The following is a 15,922-nucleotide window of genomic DNA, read 5'->3' on the forward strand; positions in this document are numbered from 1 at the left end:
CACGCTAGCTATTCTCGAAACGTTCGTAGCCCTACGAACTTCTTAAGCCCATTCTTAACACATTGGCTACAATAAACATTAAGAATTCTTAGTGCTAAGAACGTTCCGAGAATAAGGGCCCTTGACTGCATCCGTGGTACTGTGGATAGAGCCTGTTTGGTGGCTTGTAGCCTGTTCGTGCCCAGCAGCAACACACAAACCACTAATCCGGGATTCGAACCTACGATCACAGTTTTCTGGAGAGTCTAAAGGTGCGTTCTCATGGTGCTACTTCTAGTGACCAACCTTGTAGCATATGCGACACAATCGCAACGTGAGGACACCAAGTCGCAAGCTCTCGACCAATCAAATAGCCTAGATCTGTGTCCACCTGAGTGACGTCCCTTTTGCTTATGGTGACATCATGTCGGAGACAGGACTGACATAAAAATACCAGAGAAGAAATCGAGTGTTTTAGAAAAGAAGATATCCCGCGAGATACGCGACTTAAAAAGTACAGGAATAACAAAGACGTTACGATCTTTGTTGTTACTACAAGTCGTATACTACAAGTTGTTACTACAAGTCGTATACTACAAGTTGTTACTACAAGTCGTATACTACAAGTTGTTACTACAAGTCGTATACTACAAGTCGTATACTACAAGTCGTATACTACAAGTCATATACTACAAGTTGTTACTATAAGTCGTATACTACAAGTTGTTACTACAAGTCGTATACTACAAGTCGAATACTACAAGTTGTTATTACAAGTTGTTTCTACAAGTTAGTACCACGAGTAGTATACTACACGTTGTTACTACAAGTCATATACTACAAGTTGTTACTACAAGTTGTTACTACAAGTCGTATACTACAAGTTGTTACTACACGTTGTTACTACAAGTCGTATACTACAAGTTGTTTTCTACAAGTTGTTACTACAAGTCGTATACTACAAGTTGTTACTAGAAGTCGTATGCTACAAGTCGTTTACTACAAGTTGTTACTACAAGTTGTTACTACAAGTCGTATACTACAAGTTGTTACTACAAGTTGTATACTACAAGTCGTATACTACAAGTTGTTTACTACAAGTCGTATACTACAAGTTGTTACTACAAGTCGTTTACTACAAGTTGTTACTACAGGTTCACACCGTGAGAACGCCGCTTCAAGGACGCAAATCTGTACAGCGAATTGCCGCGCTTAGACAACCGGAAGTGGTCATCTGGCTTGAGCAGCCAACCGGACCATAGAGTTCAATAACACGCAAGACACAGGTTTCATTTACATTACTCATACCACAAGTTCGTACAAGCAACTGGAAACCCGGTCTACATACGCATTCCCATAGAGACTCAATATGTATGGAAAGAGCCATTCGTTTGATTTGTTTGTTGTTTAAACTTCACAATATTTCAAATATTTTACAGCGATCGTTTGACTTGTTTGTTGTTTAACGCCACAATCAGTAATATTTCCGAAATATACAGCGGTCTGTTAATATTCATGTGATATATTCGTTTGACATTCTCGTTTGATTTGTTTGTTATTTAACGCCACAATCAGTAATATTTCCGATATATACAGCGGTCTGTTAATATCCATGTGATATATTCGTTTGACATTCTCGTTTGAATTGTTTGTTATTTAACGCAACAATCAGTAATATTTCCAATATATACGCACAATGTGTGAAGCCCATTTCTGGTGTACCCCGCCGTGATGTTGCTGGAATATTGCTAAAAGCGGTGTAAAACCACACTCAGTCAGTCAGTCAGTCCAATATATACAGCGGTCTGTTAATATTAATGTGATATATTCGTTTGACATTTGCGTTTGATTTGTTTGTTATTAAACGCCACAATCAGTAATATTTCCAATATATACAGCGGTCTGTTAATATTAATGTGATATATTCGTTTGACATTTGCGTTTGATTTGTTTGTTATTAAACGCCACAATCTGTAATATTTCCGATATATACAGCGGTCTGTTAATATTCATCTGATATATTCGTTTGACATTCTCGTTTGAATTGTTTGTTATTAAACGCCACAATCAGTAATATTTCCAATATATACAGCGGTCTGTTAATATTCATGTGATATATTCGTTTGACATTTTCGTTTGATTTGTTTGTTATTTAACGCCACAATCAGTAATATTTCCGATATATACAGCGGTCTGTTAATATTCATGTGATATATTCGTTTGACATTTTCGTTTGATTTGTTTGTTATTTAACGCCACAATCAGTAATATTTCCGATATATACAGCGGTCTGTTAATATTCATGTGATATATTCGTTTGACATTCTGGTTTGATTTGTTTGTTATTTAACGCAACAATCAGTAATATTTCTGATATATACAGCGGTCTGTTAATATTCATCTGATATATTCGTTTGACATTCTCGTTTGAATTGTTTGTTATTAAACGCCACAATCAGTAATATTTCCAATATATACAGCGGTCTGTTAATATTAATGTGATATATTCGTTTGACATTTTCGTTTGATTTGTTTGTTATCTAACGCCACAATCAGTAATAATTCCGATATATACAGCGGTCTGTTAATATTCATGTGATATATTCGTTTGAATTGTTTGTTATTTAACGCCACAATCAGTACTTTTTCTGATTTATACAGCGGTCTGTTAATATTCATGTGATATATTCGTTTGACATTTTCGTTTGATTTGTTTGTTATTTAACGCCACAATCAGTAATATTTCCGATATATACAGCGGTCTGTTAATATTCATGTGATATATTCGTTTGACATTTTCGTTTGATTTGTTTGTTATTTAACGCCACAATCAGTAATATTTCCGATATATACAGCGGTCTGTTAATATTCATGTGATATAATCGTTTGACATTTTCGTTTGATTTGTTTGTTATTTAACGCCACAATCAGTAATATTTCCGATATATACAGCGGTCTGTTAATATTCATGTGATATATTCGTTTGACATTCTCGTTTGAATTGTTTGTTATTTAACGCCACAATCAGTAATATTTCCGATATATACAGCGGTCTGTTAATATTCATGTGATATATTCGTTTGACATTTTCGTTTGATTTGTTTGTTAATATATTCGTTTGACATTCTCGTTTGATTTGTTTGTTATTTAACGCCACAATCAGTAAATATTTCCGATATATACAGCGGTCTGTTAATATTCATGTGATATATTCGTTTGACATTCTCGTTTGATTTGTTTGTTATTTAACGCCACAATCAGTAATATTTCCGATATATACAGCGGTCTGTTAATATTCATGTGATATATTCGTTTGACATTCTCGTTTGATTTGTTTGTTATTTAACGCCACAATCAGTAAATATTTCCGATATATACAGCGGTCTGTTAATATTCATGTGATATATTCGTTTGACATTCTCGTTTGATTTGTTTGTTATTTAACGCCACAATCAGTAATATTTCCGATATATACAGCGGTCTGTTAATATTCATGTGGATATATTCGTTTGACATTCTCGTTTGATTTGTTTGTTATTTAACGCCACAATCAGTAATATTTCCGATATATACAGCGGTCTGTTAATATTCATGTGATATATTCGTTTGACATTCTCGTTTGATTTGTTTTGTTATTTAACGCCACAATCAGTAAATATTTCCGATATATACAGCGGATCTGTTAATATTCATGATATATTCGTTTGACATTCTCGTTTGATTTGTTTGTTATTTAACGCCACAATCAGTAATATTTCCGATATATACAGTGGTCTGTTAATATTCATGTGATATATTCGTTTGACATTCTCGTTTGATTTGTTTGTTATTTAACGCCACAATCAGTAATATTTCCGATATATACAGCGGTCTGTTAATATTCATGTGATATATTCGTTTGACATTCTCGTTTGATTTGTTTGTTATTTAACACCACAATCAGTAAATATTTCCGATATATACAGCGGTCTGTTAATATTCATGTGATATATTCGTTTGACATTCTCGTTTGATTTGTTTGTTATTTAACGCCACAATCAGTAATATTTCCGATATATACAGCGGTCTGTTAATATTCATGTGATATATTCGTTTGACATTCTCGTTTGATTTGTTTGTTATTTAACGCCACAATCAGTAATATTTCCGATATATACAGCGGTCTGTTAATATTCATGTGATATATTCGTTTGACATTCTCGTTTGATTTGTTTGTTATTTAACGCCACAATCAGTAATATTTCCGATATATACAGCGGTCTGTTAATATTCATGTGATATATTCGTTTGACATTTTCGTTTGATTTGTTTGTTATTTAACGCCACAATCAGTAATATTTCCGATATGTACAGCGGTCTGTCTATTAATATTCATGTGATATATTCGTTTGACATTTTCGTTTGATTTGTTTGTTATTTAACGCCACAATCAGTAAATATTTCTGATTTATACAGCGGTCTGTTAATATTCATGTGATATATTCGTTTGACAGATATATATATATTTGTTTCCTTTGTTTGTTGTTTAACGCCGTAATCAGCAATATTCCAGATATATTACAGCGGTCTGTAAATCTTGACCAGACAGTCCAGTGATAGAGAGTGAGTTCAGTTTTACGCCGCTTTTAGCAATATTCATGCAATATCACGGCGGAGAACACCAGAAATGGGCTTCACGCATTGTACCCATGTGGGAAACGAACCCGGGTCTTCGTTGTAACGCTTTCACCAATAGGCTACCTCACCGCCTCAGTCCAGTAATAAACACAATGGGCATCGATCTACGCCATTTTGAAACAAGGGTTAGCCAGGTCAGCTAGCTTACCTTTTGTTGCATTTTACAAACACTGGTTTCTAAGGATCAATACTAACCCCGATCTTCACGAAATAGATATAAAATTGCATGAACTGGGACGAAATACAAATGGCCATGTCCTGTATGAGCTACTCATATAACATCACTAGACTGACATTTGGCGTGCAGCCTGTTAACTATTAAATGTCGCCAAAATCAGAGTGAAACTTATATGAACGGATCACTGAAATTCAGTGGTAGCACCCGCTACACAGTGTGCATAACGTGTTTGTACTCCTGTCCGGAAACAGTCAAATGTTAACAGACAATCAAGACTTGAGGTGATTTAGTATCAAAAAGGTCAGAAGCGTGAGTTATAATCCATGCGATAATGTACAATAATGCGATTCGGTCATACCATATCACACTACGCTACTGATTGGGCGTGGCCAACGTTATCGTTATTACAAAACGATTATCGTCATGCTCCGACTATTTGTATCACTGCTGCAGATATAAATCACAGGTTTCTCTGGTCTGCATGGATTGTTCCAAGCAACATATGCTGGTCTGCAGTGAGTGAGTATGGTTTCATGCTGCTTTTAGCAATATTCCAGCAATATCATGCCGGGGGACACCAGAAATGGGCTTCACACATTGTACCCATGTAGGGAATCGAACCCAGGTCTTCGGCGTGACGAACGACCGCTTTAACCACTTGGCTACCTCACCGCCGCTGGCCTTAAGAGGCGACCAACCGGATGGAATTGTCTGGTTAATTTAGTGATTGAGATTATCATCATCTCCGGCCACGGGTACCGTTGCTTCAGTATACATCACAGGTTTGGTTGGTCCAAATTCTATCATTTTCATCTGCCATCATACACGGGGAATATCCTGATATAAGAAAGGTATGATACTTTCTGGATAACAACTTCTTGATTATATTATGATACGACGTTTGGGTATAGATTCTTATACCGTTGTCAAGCAAGAGTGCTTCTTATCATTCATCAAACGAAGCATATCCTGAGATGGCATTAAACAAGCATCGCAAAATGGTTACCTGCCCCTGAATAGTTAGATACGGCGACGACATCGCGGGAGAAAAAAAATACGTTTTCTTTCTTTGTCAAGCCTTTGTAGTGCCTTTTTCTTGGGCACAATACGTTTAATGAAGAATGGGGATCGACGTGGACAGTTGGAGATGTAGAATTGGGTGTTTTAAGATGCCCAGGGGTCACAGACAAATTGAACATGTTAGCAAGTACATGTCGGAGACAACATGGACTCCAGGTATGGATCTCGCCTACAGGCTGTACGCAGTTGGTGTCACGTTAACTGTCATTATGCTAATGAGTCACAGTCTACTGATATACAGTGTTAATCCCGAACATATTTTCTCTAATTTACCCAGCACAGACAACTTTAATTATTGTCAAGAAATTTCAAGCATGTGCACGTGCGAGATGAGTTGCACTGACTCTACAGTGTTTACATTTGATGCAAGATGGCAGCTTCTGTTGTCGGGTGACATCGAGTCCAACCCGGGACCAGGCCCCAACACAAGAGGGAGGGGATCCCAGCCGGACACCGAGGCGGACAACAGCGTGAGTGAGTCTATAAAAGCACTGACTGGCCAATTTGATGCGTTGAATAAGACAATAGCGTCCATGAGTGAAATGCTTACGACCCTGAACAATACAGTGGACCAAAACAATGCCAAATTAAATAATCAGTTGGACCAAATTCAAACCGAAAATAGAGATCTTAAGAAGATAGTGACGTCTCAGGCAAACACTATCACTGCTTTAGAGGCCAAACTTGATAAAAGTGAGAACTACTCCAGAAGAAATAATTTGATTTTATTTGGAATGGAAATGGAAGGACGGTATGAAGAGTCTAGTGAATCTAAAAGGAAAGTTTATTCATTTCTGAAGGATACGTTATGTCTACAAAATGGAGATGATATTCTTTTCGACACTGTCCACAGATTGGGTACAAAGCGTGAACAGGGGGAACCCGCCTATCATGATGAAGTTCGTCTCCAGAGACAACAAACTTACCGTCCTCAACAAGGCTAAGGCAGAGCTGAAAGGCAACACAACATTCAGAATATCTGAGGACTTCTCTCCCAAAACAAGACTCAGAAGAAAACAACTCATACCCCACCTCAAACAGGCCAGGGACCAAGGCAAAACAGCATACATCAAAGGCGACTTTCTAGTTATAGATGATGTTAAGTTCATGCCGGATAGTTCTGGGGCTCTAGTCAAATTCGCCGGAGATATACACGGACCACACTCGCTAGGTCATGCTGACCCAAACCACAGTGTTTTGTAGCAGGTTGGCCGTTACCCTGTGACTGATATCGACATTGACATTGACACCCGATCAGAAAGCTCGTGCTCCACGGGTATTCCGGATGCATCACATTCTCTGCAACCAATAAGCCTATTGTGTTGGAATGTAAACGGCCTATATAGTAAAGTAATCCATCCAGACTTTTGTGACTTTATCTCTAAATATGATATCATATGTTTGACTGAAACCTGGGCCAAATGTTATGATGACTTTAGTAACTTAATTGCCTGTTATACAGCATTTCAATCAGTTCCCCTAAGATAAACAACATCGGCCGGTTCAGCGGTGGCGTTGCTATACTTATGGGTGACAGTATTTCATCTTTTTTCCATCGTCTACACGAGGAGTGGGTGGACGCCGTGTTTCTTGTTTCCATTCGGCGCATACGGTCAGGCAAAAGGCTTATTCTGGGTTGTGTCTATATAACACCGGAAAAACCTAACAGTAACGATGGGGTTGAGCGATTGGAAAGTTACATTGTGGCAATAAAAAACTAATATCCAGATACTGACTTCATTATTTGTGGCGATTTTAATGGCAGAACTGGCGCTGAATTAGACTATATTGTTGATGATAGTGTTGATTTTCCACGTTTGGACGAGGATACATACTAGGAACTTGATGCCCCACCTGTGTACCCAAATCGTAAAAATAAAGATCTTGTTGTAAATAACTATGGAAGAGAATTACTAGACTTATGCAAAACTTTTTGATGGTACCTGTTAAATGGCAGATTCTCAGATGAGGGGGACTATACACATATTGGTTCTACCGGTTGTAGCACACCGGACTACATTGCAGTGTCAGCATCGTTATACCGTTATGTGGAGGACTTCAAGAGTGTTTCTCGCACGGAGTCTGACCATCTCCCACTCACAACCACAATCTCATCCCTGTTCGATGTGGACAGGCCAGCCGATGATAAGTATTTTCATTGTAGTAACAGAAATAAATTTAAATGGAAAAATGAAAAATCACAATTATATTTTGATAACCTGCAAAATGCTGATACAAGTGATTTGTTTCAGGACTTTATAAGCAGTTTACATGTCAACACTGACAAAGCATTAAACACACTGCAGCGCATTCTGCAAACCTGTGGGCGCGATATGGAATGTAGACAACCCAAAACCATCAACGCTAAACAACAACCAGAATGGTTTGATCAACAGTGTCAGACTCTTAAATATGAAAAGTATAAACTGCTTAATGTGTTTAGAAAAACAACAACATTTGAGAATCTGAATAGATACAAAGACATTAGATCTCAGTTCAAACAGACTTGTAAAACTAAGAAAGATAGCTATAAACGTTCCATTACTAAGACTGCTCTGCATTTTGGCGACTTGTGAAAAAATATACCACAACTCGCCCCATGGAAGAAAGTGTTACGCCATCAACATGGGCTGAATACTTTAAGGACTTGTTAAACCCAACGTTGTCAGAAGATGGCAACTTTTCAGAAGATGCCAAATCATATGTTGATAAACATGACTTTAATACATGTGTTGATTGTAACAATGACGATGATATTCTATCATGTGACTTTACAGATCAGGATGTAATAAATGCTATCAGACATCTAAAATGTAACAAATCCCCAGGCGATGATGGTATTCCCGCAGAGTTTTTCAAAGTTTCTGAACATATAATAGTTCCCTACTGTTCAACAAAATACTCTCATCCCGCTTTTGGCCAAATTCCTGGTCAACTGGCATTATTATCTCACTACATAAGAAAGGTAGTAGATCTGACCCGAATAATTATAGGGGTCTCTCTTCTGAATGTAATGAGCAAAGTTTTTGTTTCGGTTCTACACAAAAGATTGGAGTACTTTTTGCAACTTCGTGAGATAATTGGAGAATATCAGGGTGGATTTAAGACAGACCATTCGACTGTGGACAGTATCTTTATTCTCCAGACAATCATTCAGAAGTATTTAACACGTAAAAATGGGAAGATATATATTGCATTCACAGATTTTCGCAAGGCCTTTGACATGGTGAATAGGTTTAAATTACTGTATGTTCTTTTGCAAAATGGGATCCATGGAAAAAATTTCAAGTTGATTAAAAATATGTATACTAATGTCAAGGCCACTGTAACCTATGAGTATGGTAAGAAATTAACTGAATATCTTGATAGCGCCTGTGGGGATTTGGCAAGGCTGTGTCCTTAGTCCGGTATTATTTTCTTTATATATTAATGAGCTTGTATTGACCTTAGAAAATAAGTTTGATGATGGTATATTTATCTCCGAAAGTATGTTGAATATTATTGCTCTGTTATTTGCAGATGATTTGGTTTTGATAGCTGATACTGTTGTTAGATTACAGCGCCGCCTTGCCGCCCTACATATGTATTCCCATAAATGGGGCATGGATATTAATACTGATAAAAGTAAAATAATTGTTTTTTAAAATGGGTGGACCCTTGTCCAAACACGAAAAATGGTTCTATAATGGCATTCGAATGGAAACTGTCAATATTTATAAATATCTAGGACTTATGATAACTCCCAAATTGATTTGGACTAGGGCATGTAAAACATTATATGATCAAGCTAATAAGGCACTGTGGCCGATCAAGTCATTTATAAGACGATATGATATGTCACTCTCAGAAGGATTTTATATTTTTGATAAAAAGATTGTACCAATTCTAACATATGGTGCTGAGATATGGGGTTTTAAAAAGAGAGAAAGTATTGAAATTGTCCATCGAAAATTTTGCAAATTTTTACTTCAGATTAGTTACAGATCATCTAATGCTGTTGCATATGGGGAATGTGGGAGGGCACCCTTAAGCAATGTTTATTATGTCAAATGTATTAAATACTGGCTAAGATTATTAAGAATGCATCAAAGTAGATATCCATATCAATGTTATCAATTTTTATTATCTGTTGAATTCGGGAAACGTCCCACATGGGCTCGGCATGTCAGTGATTTGTTATTTTATCTTGGCTTTGGTACTGCTTGGATTTCACAAGATGTCGGTGATACAAAAAAATTTCTATATATGTTTACTCAAAGAATTAACAACTGCTCTATGCAAGAGTGGCATTTGTCCCTAGATGTTCCTTCGCTATAACAAACAAACAGACTTCACTATATCGTCTATAAGTCCCATAACTCTGTTGACCTGTGAAAAATATTTATCATTGAACATAAGTAATAAGTGCAAGCGTCTGTTCACATTATTTAGATCAGGGTGTAATATATTAGAAAAGGTACTGCCTCCTGCAATGATGATATTGTATTATGTAAACACTGTAAAAGTATTGAGGATGAAATCCATATTGTCTATATTTGTAAACGCTATGATGATATGCGTCGGCGTTACATTCCGAAAACGGTCCATGGATATTATTATTCACTCCGCAGCCTATGTACATCATCCGACAATAACATCATAAATAATTTTGTCAAGTTCTTAGAACATGTTTATTCTGCTCCTGTTAGCGTTGTTGTATGAACATGGTAACCAAAATCACTATTGTACCACCTTGTACGATGGGTCGTATGGCCTTTATACAAAAAATAAACCCTTCTTCTTCTTCTCTTCTTCTAAAATGGTTATGTCACAACAGTACTGACATAAACCGTTGGCGTGTGACTCTCTTAACGATTTTCAGACCATAAAACTGAGTTAGTTATGGCTCTGTTGAGAATATTCTGTCACACTTCTGTGACTTCCATGTCAACTGCTGATGACACACACGTGCGTAAGTGCTCCAGTGAATGAATGATTCATGTGACTCAAGCGTCTGCATTGCAAGTACAGATCCATACAGCATAAGCATAAGATCTAAATAGAGGGAAGGTCCAAGTTAGCTAGAGTGAGTGAGTGAGTTGGGTTTTACGCCGTTTTTAGCAATATTCCAGCAATATCACGGCGGGGGAACACCAGAAATCGGCTTCACACATTGTACCAATGTGGGGAATCGAACCCGGCTCTTCGGCATGACGAGCGAACGCTTTAGCCACTAGTCTACCCCACCGCCCAGGTTAACTAGAGGGAAGAGGAATAGGGTCCAGGTTAACTCGAGGGATAGAGTCCAGGTTAACTAGAGGGATAGGGTCCAGGTAAACTAGAGTAATAGGGTCCAGGTTAACTAGAGGGATAGAGTCCAGGTTAACTAGAGGAATAGAGTCCAGGTTAACTAGAGGGATAGGGTCCAGGTTAACTAGAGGGATAGGGTCCAGGTTAACTAGAGGGAAGAGGGATAGAGTCCAGGTTAACTAGAGGGATAGAGTCCAGGTTAACTAGAGGGATAGAGTCCAGGTTAACTAGAGGGATAGGGTCCAGGTTAACTAGAGGGATAGGGTCCAGGTTAACTAGAGGGATAGAGTCCAGGTTAACTAGAGGGGGAATAGAGGGAGTCCAGGTTAGGTTAACTAGAGGGATAGAGTCCAGGTTAACTAGAGGGATAGGGTCCAGGTTAACTAGAGGGTCCAGGGAAGAGGAATAGAGTCCAGGTTAACTAGAGGGAGAGGGGAGTCCAGGTTAACTAGAGGGATAGGGTCCAGGTTAACTAGAGGGATAGGGTCCAGGTTAACTAGAGGGATAGGGTCCAGGTTAACAAGAGGGATAGAGTCCAGGTTAACTAGAGGGATAGGGTCCAGGTTAACTAGAGGGATAGAGTCCAGGTTAACAAGAGGGATAGAGTCCAGGTTAACTAGAGGGATAGGGTCCAGGTTAACTAGAGGGATAGAGTCCAGGTTAACTAGATGGATAGGGTCCAGGTTAACTAGAGGAATAGAGTCCAGGTTAACTAGAGGGATAGAGTCCAGGTTAACTAGAGGGATAGGGTCCAGGTTAACTAGAGGGAAGAGGAATAGAGTCCAGGTTAACTAGAGGGATAGGGTCCAGGTTAACTAGAGGGATAGGGAGTCCAGGTTAACTAGAGGAATAGAGTCCAGGTTAACTAGAGGGATAGAGTCCAGGTTAACTAGAGGGATAGGGTCCAGGTTAACTAGAGGGAAGAGGAATAGAGTCCAGGTTAACTAGAGGGATAGGGTCCAGGTTAACTAGAGGGATAGGGTCCAGGTTAACTAGAGGGATAGGGTCCAGGTTAACAAGAGGGATAGAGTCCAGGTTAACTAGAGGGATAGGGTCCAGGTTAACTAGAGGGATAGGGTCCAGGTTAACAAGAGGGATAGGGTCCAGGTTAACTAGAGGGATAGGGTCCAGGTTAACTAGAGGGATAGGGTCCAGGTTAACTAGAGGGATAGGGTCCAGGTTAACTAGAGGGATAGAGTCCAGGTTAACTAGAGGGATAGGGTCCAGGTTAACTAGAGGGAAGAGGAATAGAGTCCAGGTTAACTAGAGGGATAGAGTCCAGGTTAACTAGAGGGATAGGGTCCAGGTTAACTAGAGGGATAGGGTCCAGGTTAACTAGAGGGATAGAGTCCAGGTTAACTAGAGGAATAGAGTCCAGGTTAACTAGAGGGATAGAGTCCAGGTTAACTAGAGGGATAGGGTCCAGGTTAGGGATAAGAGGGAAGTCCAGGTTAACTAGAGGGAATAGGTTAACTAGAGGATAGGTCCAGGTTAACTAGAGGGATAGGGTCCAGGTTAACTAGAGGGATAGGGTCCAGGTTAACTAGAGGGATAGGGTCCAGGTTAACTAGAGGGATAGAGTCCAGGTTAACTAGAGGAATAGAGTCCAGGTTAACTAGAGGGATAGGTTCCAGGTTAACTAGAGGGAAGAGGAATAGGGTCCAGGTTAACTAGAGGGAAGAGGGATAGAGTCCAGGTTAACTAGAGGGATAGGGTCCAGGTTAACTAGAGGGAAGAGGAATAGGGTCCAGGTTAACTAGAGGGATAGAGTCCAGGTTAACATGAGGGATAGAGTCCAGGTTAACTAGAGGGATAGGGTCCAGGTTAACTAGAGGGATAGAGTCCAGGTTAACTAGATGGATAGGGTCCAGGTTAACTAGAGGGAAGAGGAATAGGGTCCAGGTTAACAAGAGAGATAGGGTCCAGGTTAACTAGAGGGAAGAGGAATAGGGTCCAGGTTAACTAGAGGGATAGGGTCCAGGTTAACTAGAGGGAAGTGTGGTAGTATTTCAGTGAAACATGAACGCATTGTATCTTCATCGCGCCAACACTCACCCACAGATGAGGAACAAATAATGCACGACTCATGGAACAACATGATTCTTTATCATCACATTTCTTTACAGCGATACATAGTATATGACGTCAATTCATCCTATTCTTGGTCCTGGGTAAGGCGTTGCACCTGGCCAAGGGACATAGCCGATGGGATATGGGGTTTCCCCAGATAGGGCGTGGCTCCAGGGCTGGGTGTGTATCCAATCGGATATCTACTGGGTCCAGGGTATGGAGTTGCCCTAGGGGATGGTGTGTAACCAATTGGCCAAGGTGTGGGTCCAAGGTAAGGCGTGGCTCCAGGGCTGGGTGTGTATCCAATCGGATATCTACTGGGTCCAGGGTATGGAGTTGCCCCAGGGTATGGTATGAAACCAATTGGCCAAGGTGTTGGCCCAAGGTAAGGCGTGGCTCCAGGGCTGGGTGTGTATCCAATCGGGTATCTACTGGGTCCAGGGTATGGAGTTGCCCCAGGGGATGGTGTGTAACCAATTGGCCAAGGTGTGGGTCCAAGGTAAGGCGTGGCTCCAGGGCTGGGTGTGTATCCAATCGGGTATCTGCTAGGTCCAGGGTATGGAGTCGCCCCAGGGTATGGTATGAAACCAATTGGCCAAGGTGTTGGTCCAAGGTAAGGCGTGGCTCCAGGGCTGGGTGTGTTTCCAATCGGGTATCTGCTAGGCCCAGGGTGTGGAATTTGGTATGGTGTGTAACCAGTAAAACATGGTGTACTTCCGTGGGATTGCTTGCACCCAGTGTTTGTTGCGTGTAGCCAAGGTGTAGATCCGAGGATGGACGTGTCATCTAAAGACAGTGTTGGTTAGTGGTTAGTGAATACAGTTTGGATGTTAGTGATTATTATGTGAGTATGATTTTACGCCGCTTTTTGCTTATATAACAATGGGGGACATAAAAGCGTGCTTCACACATGTACCCAAGTGGAAATCTACTTTGTCGGATGGGATTCAACCCAAGATAAGAACTACAATTGGTTTTCAGCAACCCATGCTTGTCGTAAAAGGCGACTAACGGGATGGGGTGGTCAGGCTCGCTGACTTGCTTGACACATGTCATCGTATCCCAATTGCATAGATCGATGATCATGCTGTTGATCACTGGATTGTCTGGTCTAGACCAGATTATTAATTTTACAAACCTCCGCCATATAGCTGGAATATTGCTGAGTGCAGCGTTAAACAACAAACCAACCAACCCTTCAAATCGACGCGTATCTTCGAACGCCTCACTTGTCAGCTTCTCCTTTTTAAGCGATATTCCGTAGTATGAGGGTGACTTTAGCTTTTAGCAATGTTCTTGTAATATGACCTGGGGAGACACTAGTAATGGGCTTCACACATTGTACCCATGTGGAAAGTCGAACTCGGGTCTTCGGCGTGAAGAGCGAACGCTTTAACCACTGGGTTACCACACCGCTTTTCTCCAGGTGAATGTATCCTCACACCAGATGTGCTCAAAAACCCAGTGTCATCGTCCACTTCATCTCGATAAGCATAATGAATGTAACAAGTGATGCTTTTCAGAAATCTCATCTCATCTGGTTCTTTGGATACAGAGGAGACACAACTGGCTTTCAGAATGTCAAATGGAAAACTGCTCAAGCTGACGCGAAATGAACAAGGATTCCTAGATGTCTTTTTTCAACCGAATCGTCAGTGCTGCCATACTGTTAAAACCACTGTTATGAGCAACTTTAAAGGTTGAAGCATATTTTTTACTCGCTTGTCAATTGAAGTTTTTGAATGGCATTTAGAAGTTGGATGAATATGAATACATGACAAGTCTTATGGATAACAACTTCTGTTTTATTCTTAACACTAATAACAGAGTGTCAAAGTTATTCATTCTGTTCGCTTTCTCTCCATTTTGTTTTTCAGTATTGTAAGCATCTCTACGTTCAGGATGAATACACAGATTGACAAGGGATCTTCTGGACGGTCTCTTGATATGTTAAAGGAGACACCAAAGTCATTAATAAGAACACCTGGGTCCCTATCCACGAAGCGTTCGTAACGTTACGACCTGTCGTAATTGTATAGTTTATCAAAGGCTTACGAATGTCGTAGCGCGAACGTTTTGTGGATCGGGACCAAGGTAGAAAGTTTCATCTATAATGCTTGTTTCATTGATTGCCCAAAGCTAAAGAAACACAGTGTATTAATAATGAATCTGTAATCGACGAAATCGAATGCATTTTTCAAAAATTGGAACAGTTTTTTAACAAATAATCTGTCATATGTTTTCAAAAACAAATCATTGTTCCTTCATCTAAAATATGTTTTTATATGATATTACATTCCTCTAGTTCCATTTACAGATCAATTGAGATAGCTCCTAGAGTTTATTGAATGACATTTCGCTATTTTTCATCCACGTTCATTTTGATCAAATCATATTTAGCTGTGCTCTGTTTTGATATTATTTCTACCTACTGAGATTCGATTTCACGAAGAATTGTCATTTTTGTAATGATATCCTTCATTTGCGTTTCATCCACTTTCTTTTTTTTTGGGGGGGTAGACTTTTTATCCTTTCTTTGCAGATGTAATGATGGCGGTGGGTTAGGCTAGTGTTTAAACCGTTCGCTCGAAACGCCGAAGGCAGAGGTTCGATTCCCCCATATGTATACAAGGTGTAAACCCATTTCTG

The 15,922-nt window shown here is 39.6% G+C and overlaps 1 protein-coding gene and 1 long non-coding RNA gene across 2 annotated transcripts in view; one reads left to right on the plus strand and one right to left on the minus strand.

Moving 5' to 3' along the window:
• Nucleotides 1-15,916, plus strand: LOC124284209. Its single transcript, XR_006900502.1, has 3 exons — nucleotides 1-133; nucleotides 9,838-9,842; nucleotides 15,906-15,916. It is a non-coding gene; the product is annotated as an uncharacterized LOC124284209 (long non-coding RNA).
• LOC124284199 (nematocyst expressed protein 4-like) overlaps nucleotides 13,288-15,922 on the minus strand; it is a 14,840-nt gene continuing 12,205 nt past the window's right edge. The window contains exon 6 of the mRNA XM_046720268.1: nucleotides 13,288-14,059. Within this exon, the coding sequence (XP_046576224.1) occupies nucleotides 13,359-14,059 (701 nt within the window). The 3' untranslated portion in view covers nucleotides 13,288-13,358. The remainder of the gene's footprint in view (nucleotides 14,060-15,922) is intronic.

The sequence above is a fragment of the Haliotis rubra genome, unplaced genomic scaffold (assembly GCF_003918875.1).
Source record: "Haliotis rubra isolate DU_JTF1 unplaced genomic scaffold, ASM391887v1 Scf11, whole genome shotgun sequence".
NCBI lineage: Eukaryota > Metazoa > Mollusca > Gastropoda > Lepetellida > Haliotidae > Haliotis > Haliotis rubra.